This window comes from Coenobita brevimanus, chromosome 16, assembly GCF_032717465.1.
Source record: "Coenobita brevimanus isolate Jiangsu-jjx chromosome 16, ASM3271746v2, whole genome shotgun sequence".
In the NCBI taxonomy this organism is placed as follows: Eukaryota; Metazoa; Arthropoda; class Malacostraca; order Decapoda; family Coenobitidae; genus Coenobita; species Coenobita brevimanus.
The window spans coordinates 28872073-28884284 of record NC_136969.1 but is presented as its reverse complement, the minus strand read 5'-3'; the positions used below and the strand labels follow the sequence as shown (position 1 = coordinate 28884284).

Sequence of the window (12212 nt, the reverse complement as noted above, 5' to 3'; positions counted from 1 at the left end):
ACTAAAGCCACAGAAACTGAGAAACTACAGCACCTGGCCTAGAATTCGCACATTATGAAATACGCCATTTTTTAATGCAGTTGAGGCAAAAGGATCAGGTAACACCCAAGACTTACTCATTCATGACTTCAAGGGTAATAACATGGAAGTTGTGGCATCCAGATAACAGCAGATGTTACTATTGTGTTCCCCTGGTACCTCTGGTAATGAAAGCTGAAACGGCTTGGGTTGTCAGTGGTAACTGTTTATCATTATTCCTGTTCTAGGGCAGTGGTTCCTAACAATATTCATCACCTGCACCCCTTTATCATTCAGTATGTTTTTTCATGAGCCATTTCAAACATCATTTTTTGATTCTTAGCATTTCTTTCTCTTATCAGCAAGACCATTAACAGTCTGAATTGTGCAACGAAACAATAGTGGATTAGAAATAATGGGGAGATGTTATTTAAAACATGGGGTAATATCCCAATGACCTTGAGTCTAATATGCTGTTTTATGAAAATGCATACCATACAGACATTCCACTGCACCAGCCAAAAAGGCTAAGCATGAAGGAATACTACATATGACCTAAGTAAAGACAACTAGGAAATAGTGAAAAGGAAGACACTAGAAAGTGTGAAAGAATATAACTTTTTACTTGAACCAGAATACATGTTCCACACCCTTAATTATCAATCAGTAACCTATTCTAAGATGTAAATTAGCACACAGACAGAAGAGTCAGAGAAAGGTAGAGGACATTGAAAAAGGGAAGTGTTTAAAGAGCTGTACTGGTGGAGTTGCCAGAGTAAATGCATTACCCTATTCTTAATACATTAAACAGATCCATATGTTAGTACAAGTGTTACATTTATACCATATCTGTAATGTACTGTCTTTACATCTATAGCCTAATTACAGTATATTTAGCCTCTTCCATGGTGATTTATTTTTCATACCACTGGTGAATATTCTCTTGTATGATATTTATGGTTTTTACTGTAGTATAGTCTGCATTAGTACATGAAGACTTTAAGTTGCTTAGTCATAATAACAAGTGAGGACAGAGGTGTTACAAAAAGCCAACAAGAATATGGATCCCAAGGTACAGTAAAATAAGCTGTATGTCAAAATTTGGCAATATCAGTAGCTATGCTTTCCCTATAAGCAATTTTATTTTACTGTTAAAGAACATGTTATTATCTGAATAAACACATGAACTGTTCATGTATTTCTGTTGTCCCTTTGACCTGGTTACTATTAAGTACTTCAGCCTAAGTAGTGGTACCTTTAGGTGATTCTGCACCAAGTGACGTTAAATGGTTTCTTGTTGCCCAGGAAACCATTTACAGTACTATGCCAGTGATGTACCTTACAGCTTAGGGCATCAGTCAAAACATATGGCCAAACAACTGCCATCTTAACTGTAAGAACACAGAGCCTATAACTCCTGTCTTGGAAGTAACAGCATATGGCCCAGTTACTGCTGTCTTTATTATAAGAATATTTGGACCTCTGACTGCTGTCTCAACAGAAAGAACATACTGTACAGGCCAGTAGCTGCCATCTCAACAGTGAGAACATACCCAGTATAACTGCCACCTTGACTGTACAGTAAAAACATACACAGTACTACATGACAATACAGCAGCTCTATATCCTTTCCATAGCACGTGTTCATATCTAGTACCATATTCTACAGTTCACCCTATGTTACAGTTCAAAATTCAAAAGGGAAGGTGTCAGTTTTAGGCCAAGTTACAGTGAAGAGAGCATACTGGTGAGGTGGGAGGAGAGTGGTGGGCAGGATGAGCTTGGATGATGATGCAAAACGCTGAAGGGAGATGTGATTTATGGGCAGGCCAGTACTGCAGGTCAAAGGCAAGGGATGCAAAAAATGGATGAAATGGGTGGAAAAGAGAAGTGGGTGAGGTGGACAGAAAAGAGCTGGTGGGGTGGGCAGAAAGGAGTGAGTGGAATGAGCAGAAACAAGTGGGTGGGGTGTGCAGGAAGGATGGGTGGGGTAAGTAGAAAGAGGAGAGTGAGGTGAGCAGAAAGGGGCAGGTGGGGTGGGCAGGAAGAAGCATGTGGGGTGGGCAGAAAGGAGTGGGTGGGATGGGTAGAAAGGAGCAGATGAGGTGGGCAGAAAGAAGCGGGTGGAGTTGCCAGAAAGGAGCGGGTGGAGTGGCCAGAGAGGAGCGGTTGGGGTGAGCAGAAGAGTGGGAGGAGTGGGCAGAAAGGAGTGGGAGGAGTGGGCAGAAAGAAGTGGATTGGTTAGGGAGAAATGAGTGGGTGGGATGAACTAAAAATCCCTAAGACCATTGTGGGTAGTGACTCAGGCAGGGAGGGACGAGTATACGGGGCAGTTTTAGCAATAAAATGTGTGCGTGCGTGCGTGCGTGTGTGTGTGTGTGTGTGTGTGTGTGTGTGTGTGTGTGTGTGTGTGTGTGTGTACGGGCAGGCGGGGGGGAAGGGGGGGAAAGGATTAAGAAAATGGGCAGTGAGGGAGGAATGCGGTGGGGGATGGGTGCTTACTGCAAGAGAGAGTGAGAGTGAGAGTGAGAGAGAGAGAGAGAGAGAGAGACCCTGCTAAAATGGGAGTTGCTGGTTTGCCGGTATGGCAATGGAGATATATGTTTATTCAAAACTTTCTCCAACTAGAACGAGTAACTATTTAAAAGCATTCACGTTGCTCTCACATAACCAAGACTTCATCGTACCTTAGATGTCCGTAGGCACTGTATGGTTTATCTTACACAATAAAATCATCTGAAGTATAGCAGAAACTCTTCGCATGAGAGACTGACTATGAGAGTGAAAGTGATGGAGTAAATTGGTGTGTGTAAGGGACTGAGGCATGGGTGTAGAAGTGTATGAATGAAGAGTGTGGGGCGATTCGTTTTGTGACTACTCCTTCCGGGATTGATAGATCATAGACTGATCGGTAAAGCTATTTTATCGTGACAATGTGGTGGCTATGTGTAAGATAATGCTATACGCTCTCTCTCTCTCTCTCTCTCTCTCTCTCAGTCTACCGTCCTACCTATCTATGGAATGGTGAGGGTCATGGAAAGACAGTCATGAGTGTCGATGGAAATAATTAACATTTTTTTTTTTTAAATTATTCACTGCAAACATGTTTTTCACATCTCTCGTTAATTCACATTCACCTTTAGCTGAATCAATATGAACTGAACTGAAATAATTATTGCTGTAAAAGGTACAGAGTGTTAATACAACAAAAGAAGGTGGTCAGTATGGAACAGCCTTTGGGAAAATATAATGATGGCCCTAGCTGTCAGTGCATTAGAAGCAATTACAGCACGTCTAATAACTGTAAGCTTGTGGTTCAGGATGTTGATTATTATATAGCCTAACAATCAAACTGATGGTGATTGAGATGCACGTGAATCTACGAAAATGTAACATACTGTATGTACTTACCTCGGAATTAAACACCCATAAGTACATTCCTTAGGTGCATGTCATCCAAGACTTGCAGCTGAAGAGCTGAGCACATTGTTTAAAGTTTCTTCTTCTTCTTCTTGAGTTAAAGGGCGTTGTAGGCAGTTGTCTAATTCACCCTCGCCAGGGCCATCTCGGGCAACAGGACCAATGATAACTTGCGGATGTTACAGCCGGTGTACACGTCCCGACTGCCTCAGGAACTCCAGGGTGTGGTGGATAACAGTAGCTCGATCCGTGGTGGCCAGACCACAGCCCCCCTAACAACACTGGAAGAGTGAGGGAAGTGATACCCATGGAGGCCAAAGCGTCTTTGAGTCTCACTCGAAGGGAGTGAAAGCGGGGAACACCTAACAGGAAATGGTGGATAGTGTCTTCAGTATTCAGGCACCACTGACAATTAGGACTCGGGGCTATATTTATCCTATATAAATGGGATGCCAGACCTGTATGAACTATTCTCAGACGCACTAATGCAGTATCCAAGGCTCTGAACGATGACCGCGCTCATGGATTGGGGGAGGAATCTTGTCTATACTGCCCTAGGGTGGTACGGGAAAGACTTGCTTGCATAGTTGAGTTCCAATGGGAGTAACAAGACTGTAGGACAAGTTGGGAGAAGCTGCCAAAGTCTAATGGATAATGTTCCACAGAGGGGGAAGAATGTGCCATAGTAGCTGCTCTATCAGCAACCTCATTAGCTTGCATACCGTTTAAAGTTTCGCACAACTACCAAGTCAAGCAACTTGTCATGAACAACTATAATGCTGAGAGATAAATTCACCAAAAGGGTACCTATGTTTCCATGGTGTCCAAAAAAAGTATTTTATCGGATATATAATAATTTTCATTTAATACGCAAGGTGTTTCTGTATTTCAAAAGCCAACAGTAACCAAAGACGCAAGACTTTCGACTTTCATTTGACACTAGTGGTTTAACTTGTAAACAAAATCGTGAAGTTGTGAATGGGACCTTTAAATTTGTGTCATTTAACCTCAACAGGCACTTTAAATTTGTTTATGAATGAGTTATCAGGTGCACGTTTTGCAAAATGGGTACTCGAGAATGGAAGATGGCAAGATGATAGCAAATTGCACATGTACTCTAATAACAGGACCTAATAATATGATCGTTGATACTTTGACAGCATGGGATAGGGACGTTATAATATCTGGTATGTATGAGGTGATAAGTGTTCATGGTTTAAAATGAGATGGAGCTGCGTATTTTCATTGCACCCGAGATTGCCTAATACTGTTGTTGTTGTTGTTGAGTGTTTTGAGGTTTTATTGTGAGAGGATAATAAGGGGTGTACACGTAAGAAACTGAAAGGAAGTAGGGATATTTAAGATAACCAAGTTAAAGTGGTAGCCTACCACATGGAAAGTAAGAGGGAATATAGTGCTTCAGACAGGAAGCCAACTGTGATGCCCTGCTAGGGTCATAGGTCCACTCAATTTAAAAGTAGCTTAAGACAGACTTAACTGTAACTGGCATACACAAACCAGAACTGGATAAGCCTAAGTAAAACTAAATTTAGATAAGATGTAAGAATTTCAAAGGTGTGCCAGCCCAATCAAACCTCCATATGTACAGAGCTGCCCATTATTCTCATAGTTCCGATGTAGGCACTGATGAGGAGCTTGCATATAGCGTTGCAGTGCACCGTAGGTGAAGCTAAGAAGCTGTGGCATCCATTCAGGAGCTATGTAGACCTCATATTTCGCTGCACCTTATCATAGGAAGGACCCTAGTCTGACTTTGGCAAGGCACTGTCTGCCACAAAGGGATGCTAGTTCCCTGCACATTGCAGCAGCTACTGTATGTACTGTACTGTACCTGTTGGATGACTCCACAGAAGCAGTTGCATACCTGTGGTTGACAGGCCTGTGCAGCCAGACAGACTGTGGTTCAGCAACAAGTTTCAGTTCCTTCAATATGTGTACCAGGTACTGTTTTTCTGGCTAATTCTTTCCTGCCGGATAACCAAGACCTCAGGAGTATCATATTGGGATAACTGAAAAGGTCTTAGAAAACTTAATCAGCCACTGATTGTGAATATCATTTGAATGAATTCATTAGGTACAGATGATCCATTTATAAATTTTCATGAGTTCTTTTGTACTGGCCTATTATTCTTTGTTATATATAGTATCTTTTAAGTAGGTGCCAGCTTTTATTGTATTTTTTTTATTATTCAACAACAGAATACTACAGTTTGTTGTAATGTATTTCAGGTTTGTCATCCCAAGGTGTGTCCTGCGATGACATTCAGTATTGTGTTGGGACTCATGGCCACTCAGATCACCTGGGTAACCTCAACCTTTTCACAAAAGCTAAACACATTGTTGGATATACAGTTTCCTTTGCAAATGAATTCTTTATTCATCCTTTTGAAACAGGTTTGTTTGTGAAGAAAATACTTTTAGTCAGAAATGTATGTATGTGTGTGTGTGTGTGTGTGTGTGTGTGTGTGTGTGTGTGATCACCTTGTTATATTTCATGATGTGAGAAATGTTACACATGTTTATACCTATGCTCTGTAGCTAATAAGATGTGTGATAGCAAAATAGTAGCTTTAACATGCTGTATACTGTAATTATATCATAAACACTCAGCCGTTCTTTAACTTGGTTATTATAAGAAGCAGTATATTTAAATCCTTGTTCTGTAATCTCTTTTAAACCTCTAATTTACACTGTAAACCATTATATTTTGTAGTAATTGATTATGCTGTATTGCTCTCTCAGGGTTAATCAGCTTGGTAAACATGTGTTCATCATTTTCAGGCGAACCAATGAAGATAGATGGCTCCCTGCAGATCATCCCAACACCCGGCCACACATCCGCTGATGTCTCTGTTGTGGTGAAGACAGCTGATCTGGGAACAGTTGTCATTGCAGGTTAACCCCTTGCATCTTGGTTATGCCCTATTTAGTTTCATGTACAGTACTGCAGCCATGCAGTCTTATTCAACATAGGAATGCCCTCTGATATTGAGGAGGTTTATTGAGACTATACATGACCCCTCCAGTTCATAAATCTATCCTAAGTTAAATACAGTAAAAGTGTTTGGATATTGCAAAAAATGATAGACATTCTTGGTCTCAGTAGGTTAAAAGTCTTCAGTATCCTCAGTTCCCTTACTGTGATGAATTTATTTGATAGAGCCTGAATATAACAGAAATAGCCTCAGTTGATAGCTTGAGTAATGTTTCTCATACTGTCACACTGTGAGTTACCATATTCATTCACCATCTTTGCCTGCCGTTTTCCTCCAGTTTTCAAACTCAGACACAATTATTTGTTTCACAACCCTGTTTCTGTCCCATCTCGCAGTACGACCATTCGTTCTAAGGAATCTCTCATCTATGTACAGTACTCACATTCATTGCTCTTCGTAGGTTCATTATGTCATCAGTGTACGGGGTCTCTTCAGATGTAGCTGTTAATTACATTTTGATAAATAATTTCTTATTTTCAGGTGACCTGTTTGAAAGAGAGGAGGACATTGAAGATCCGTCCATATGGAAATATGTTGCTGGGAGTGAGAATCCAAAGTCGCAAGAAAAGCATCGCAATCAAGTACTTCTCCTTGCTGACTACATTATTCCAGGTCATGGTCCAATGTTTAGAGTCACAAGTAAAATGAAGGAAAAATTTCAAGCTACTGATTAGACTAAAGGTGATCAAGGCAAATATACATACAGTAGGCTACTTAGTGGGCATATCAATACAGTATGTTACTTAAAATCATTTTTTTTTTTTTTTATCTGAACGAACTTACAATATTAGGGTCATATATGGTAATTTTATTGTAAGGTCAGCAAATCACGGATTATGAGATGATAGACAAACAATTACCATACTGTACTGAACAGTGCTACAGCTGTGTATTTACCTACACAAAACTACATGTGTTCACTTTGTCCCTTTATTCTTTCATCATCTAAACACAGTTTCTGATGATCACATTACAAAGAGAGTTAGGGATGAGATTTAAGGGAAAGGGTGGGATTGTACAGTTAGGGAGAAGAGTTCATCTGATATTTCACTTAAACTATTTCTCATTTCTCTTGTGGCTCTTAGTCATAAGCTGTAAGGGGTTTGGTATGTTTCTCAGCACATAGATGATTCTCTTTGATATGATGCATCAGAGAGGAAGTCATGAACATGCCCTTCATGTGAAGCAGATGCAGTTGAACAGTAGATAGACCTTTTTCCTTGACTGCACCTGAGAAAATAAGTTACAGGTATATTCTGATTCTCCCCCATTTTGTGTTGTAGGATTCATGAGTTTGCTTAAAACACTATATTGTGAGGTCATAGTAACTTAGATATTGTCATCATAACCCACCACCACCACCACTGAAGGATGGGGTGAGGAGTTAGAACTGAAACCGTACCATGCCTCCTCCAGTAGACAAATCGTCTCAGGAGTTGCAGGCAACCTTTATGACAACGAAGTCCAGTACAGTGTGTAATATATCTTACAGTAGGTTGCTTCTCTGCTGGAACTTTGTGTGTGTTGGAGATCCTTGCCTAAGTGTGTTTGTTTGACTCTAGTGCATTTGTTCAAACCCATTGAAAGTCCCTAACCTCAGGGCTAAGGGCTATAGGGAGGCTACTGGAGATTGAGCAGCATGGAGAGCTGTCATAGATGACCAAGGCCAACACATGCAAGCATGTTGGAATTTTTATAAACAATAGATACGAACGATACAATACAATTTCAGCTCAGTGGATGGCCAAGTGTACAGCACATACTGTAGACTGAAGGGTTGAGGTGACTACCAACCAAGGCAACTCATAACTAAGATCATTTTCATGCAACCACAGCCTAGTATTCAAGTTGTGGGACTGACCTTGTTCTGTCGGGTAAACAAATAAACAACAGTTACCAAGCTTCGAGCTGTGTACCACTTGTATAACAATATGTTCCAGGGCAGCCAGCCACCTACCACCTGTACACCTGAGCAGTATGATCATCCTGACCTCGATTTCCACCCAAGGATGGGATGAAGTAGGGTCAAGAGAGAGAAAAATATGGCAGATGGAAAGCAGTCTACAGTATGGGCCACTCTGATTCACTTACCAGACATAAAGTATATAAAGTAATATGCAGTTGTGTAATATCTGTTGGCAGTATTACCAAATTCTAGAATGTACTACATAGTCAGTCAGATATGATCAGGATTAATAAAGAGTATGGCAGAATTAAAATTTTTATTCACTTTACTTTTTTTGATACAAAATATATTTTATGAATATATTATACTCACGTGTTTTTAGGGTGCACCTGTCCTCAACACATCTTAACAAACAACAATATTTCTCCTGTGTAGTTTTTCACTTTGTAGATGTTATTAGGTAAAAGGATTGGTAGCACAATACTGTACTGTACTATGCAAAGTAACTAACTGAAAATAAATTAAATTTCTTTGTAATGGAACTAAATCTGAACTTTGTCAATTGTGAAAAAAGTTGCTTTTGCTTATGTGAAACTTATTAGCTTGTACTGAATTCATTTATGAAACAGAGGTACATGGAAGACATTAAAAGTTAAAAATAAGCTCAGTAAAATCTCTGTCAGTTTGAAATTGCTTCTTTTGGTAAAATTATCTTTTGTAAGCATTTTTATAGTAAACTTTAGAATCTACTGAATACCTAAATAATACATCTATATAGGTATTCACATTTTTTTCTTTTTTTTTTTTTCATAATGTACAAGTTTTAAGTACCTGTACAGTGTTCTTTACAAACTGGCTATGCATCGGAAAATTCAACATAAATCTTATACTCGTACTGTAAAAATTTAAATTTGATATGAAAAAAATATGTTGGTAAGTACTAATTGATATTTTTGAAGTAATATAAAAAAGAATTTGATATTTTTGAAGTAATATAAAAAAGAAAATACACCATACACAATACACAAAATTTCCTGAAGACGAATATACAAGTACTATCATCACAGATCATAGAAAAATATTAAAACAAAAAACTCTTGTTGAAATTATACCCCATCCTGCAATATACAACCAAGTAAATGTTTGTACTATGATTATCCCTAACAAGTTCAACCTTTAAGGCTAACTTGTTTGTGGTAAGCATCTTCCCATGTTCCATGATATAAAAGTATATGCTGCTTGTTTCAGTAGTTAGTGGTTCAAAAGTGGAATTTCAAGTCTGAATAATGTGGAATATGATGTTCACTTGAAGAATGTCATACAAAAGCCTCCTGCCCACTGGTTAGAAATAAAATGTGATAAGGGCTAGCCAAGCAGTAGCTAAATGAATCTGTCAAACTTGTGAGTGTCTGACTACAGCTTTGCCTGCAGTTGTCTCACATTCAGAGGTTCAGCTAGTGAGCAAGTATCTACTGCATAACATTTCCTAAGTGTACTTTATGTCAGTCAAATCTTGCCAGTTTACGGTACATAATAGCTGCATGGATTTTGTCATCTGTTAACTGGTGACACTGCAGCAAGAACAGATTACAACACAGGTGAATGCTCACTACAATTCAACACTAATTACCAATTGGATGCATTGTAAACATGGACACGGATCATGAGCTATGTCAAGGGCCCATATATTTGTCACTTAAAGGAGGCTCCCTGGTACCAGTACCTTTTTTTTTTTTTATAAGTTTATTTCTACGTTTAGTATACTGATATTCTGCATGTTACCAATCCATTTTACACAGACTTTAAAAGAAGAGAACATGAAATTACAGACAAAACAAACTGTTAAGTAAAAAGTGCTAGAAAGCCTCCCAGGATGACGAAAATACAAGCCAATGCACTGACACCAACTTCACATTTGCTGATTTTGGTGGTATCTAAAACACTGTTAAATTAACCCATAACTTGTACTGCGCAAAAGGATGTATCTGCTGTAGCACTAAGGGTTGTATTCTAAGTGGCTTTAGAGGCAACAACACCTCTTCCTCAGTGATTTACTGTATTTTGCTCATTACACCTCAGTATTCTTTTCTTTGTTATTGGTTCAATGTCAGTATTAAAATTATGTAAAGAACATAAAAGATAAGTTTATGGCTTGATAAGAAAACTAAGTTGCACAGGAGGAGGTGCTATGAAGCCTCCTGTGCCACTTAGAATATGACCCTACGTCAATAGTTCCTTTTACAGTGAGAGCTATAGGTAACCAAGTTCCCCAGCAAATTTCACACAGCCTGGGCCTGGATTCACAAACTTATGATTAACTCCCTCTCATAACTCAAGATTTTAATTTCCATGGCAAACAAGAAACATGAGAAGCTTCTGTTGCTGCTCTCCTGGTCCTTCCTGCAAAAAACATCATCGAAACCTTTTCCCATCTCAGGATGTGATGAGCAAAAACAAATATCTTTTGGTAATCTTTCAACAAACATTTGTTTTTCCTGACAGAATATGATACATGGAGGTTTCTGTCCACTCCTTGTTCTTAATGGGGAGGGGGAGGGGGAAATTGCTCAAGATAATTCAGGAAACTAACATTAGGAGGGGGAGGGGGAAATTGCTCAAGATAATTCAGGAAACTAACATTTGTTTTTGCACAAACAAGACATGGAAAAATCCAATTTCTGCCATGTACTTCTTGCAAACACAAATCCTAATTACAAAAGGCAGTTGATTATAAGCCAGTCTATTCATGAACTCAAGCCCTTGATCTTACAGAAAGTCCTCATCAAATGTTCCCATTTTTATTTTCTTTGCAATACACTTTTAAACTTAACTAAGCCCAGATTCTGTCCTTTTGCAGATTATTGCATGTAGCTCATTGTCAACAACACTATACTATTGCTGTACATCCTTTCAACGGCACTTCATGACCAACATCATATTCTAGTGATCATCTGCTGATACAACTCAGCACTCAAGATTGGGAGGTGGCAATTTCAGGCAAAGTTTAGGTAAAATGAGTGTAGTAAGTCCATACTCACTTACAGAACAATTGTGTGTCAAAGTTCCACGGCCACTGATAAAGCTACACTGATTTTACTCCAACCTGACCTAAAATTACCATCCCTCCATCTTGAATGTTATGTCACAGCAACAATACTAGAATATCATGCTACTCAATAAAGGTGTTACAGAATGGATGCAGAGCCATAACCATTTTTTTTCCACTAAACTACATAAAAATAAGCCGGAGAAGAACAAAAATCTGGCCAGGTTAAGGTGAAAGAACTACAGTTTGCCAATTTCACTCAATTTACAGTACCAGCTGTGTTTGTATATTAATGATATGTTGATTAACATTGTACCGTTAAGCACCCTTACCTGTGTAGGGGTCAAGCCTACCTCGTCACCTGCAGCGGCAAGGTAGGTTCAAACCCTACACAGGTGAAGGTGCTTAACGATACATTGTTATTCAACCAGCGCCAGTTGTGTGAAAATTGTTGTGCTATACTGTATTTTCAACACACCCCTGACTATTAAGGAGGACTGCCTGTACCTGATATGTGAAATCCTGGGGAAATAGGGAAACTACTGACTATGCCTATGCACTTCAGTATGAGAAAAGGTGACAAAATAAATACTATGCAAAGGAACAAATACATGAACGGAATGTGCAGTCACTCAGGTCTTTAAGTTTTACACCTGGGATATGTAGCTAATGTTACATCTTGAAAAAGAAAGGGAGATGAGAGAATGAAATCATGGTTAAAAAAAAAAAAAAAAAAGTTTGAAACATTAAAGCATACTGTACTGAATAAGAAGATGCACTGCAATTCCATGAAGACCCAGGCATG

At 39.1% G+C, this 12212-nt stretch overlaps 1 protein-coding gene across 1 annotated transcript; it reads left to right on the top strand.

Annotated features, from left to right (window-relative positions):
* The first annotated feature begins 4410 nt into the window (after nucleotides 1-4410).
* LOC145390928 (metallo-beta-lactamase domain-containing protein 1) lies at nucleotides 4411-7152 on the top strand. Its single transcript, XM_080265661.1, has 4 exons — nucleotides 4411-4625; nucleotides 5689-5853; nucleotides 6241-6354; nucleotides 6936-7152. Exons 1-4 carry the CDS (start codon nucleotides 4475-4477, stop codon nucleotides 7127-7129), a joined length of 624 nt encoding a protein of 207 aa, XP_080121787.1. The 5' UTR covers nucleotides 4411-4474; the 3' UTR covers nucleotides 7130-7152.
* The last annotated feature ends 5060 nt before the right edge of the window (nucleotides 7153-12212 follow it).

What these genes read in the sequence shown, in the direction of transcription:
- LOC145390928 (XM_080265661.1), top strand. Translation starts at nt 4,475, where the DNA reads ATGAGTTATCAGGTGCACGTTTTGCAAAATGGGTACTCGAGAATGGAA. An exon ending in TAGGGACGTTATAATATCTG is followed by an intron (nt 4,626 to 5,688) that starts GTATGTATGAGG and finishes AATGTATTTCAG; the next exon opens with GTTTGTCATCCCAAGGTGTG. An exon ending in TATTCATCCTTTTGAAACAG is followed by an intron (nt 5,854 to 6,240) that starts GTTTGTTTGTGA and finishes CATCATTTTCAG; the next exon opens with GCGAACCAATGAAGATAGAT.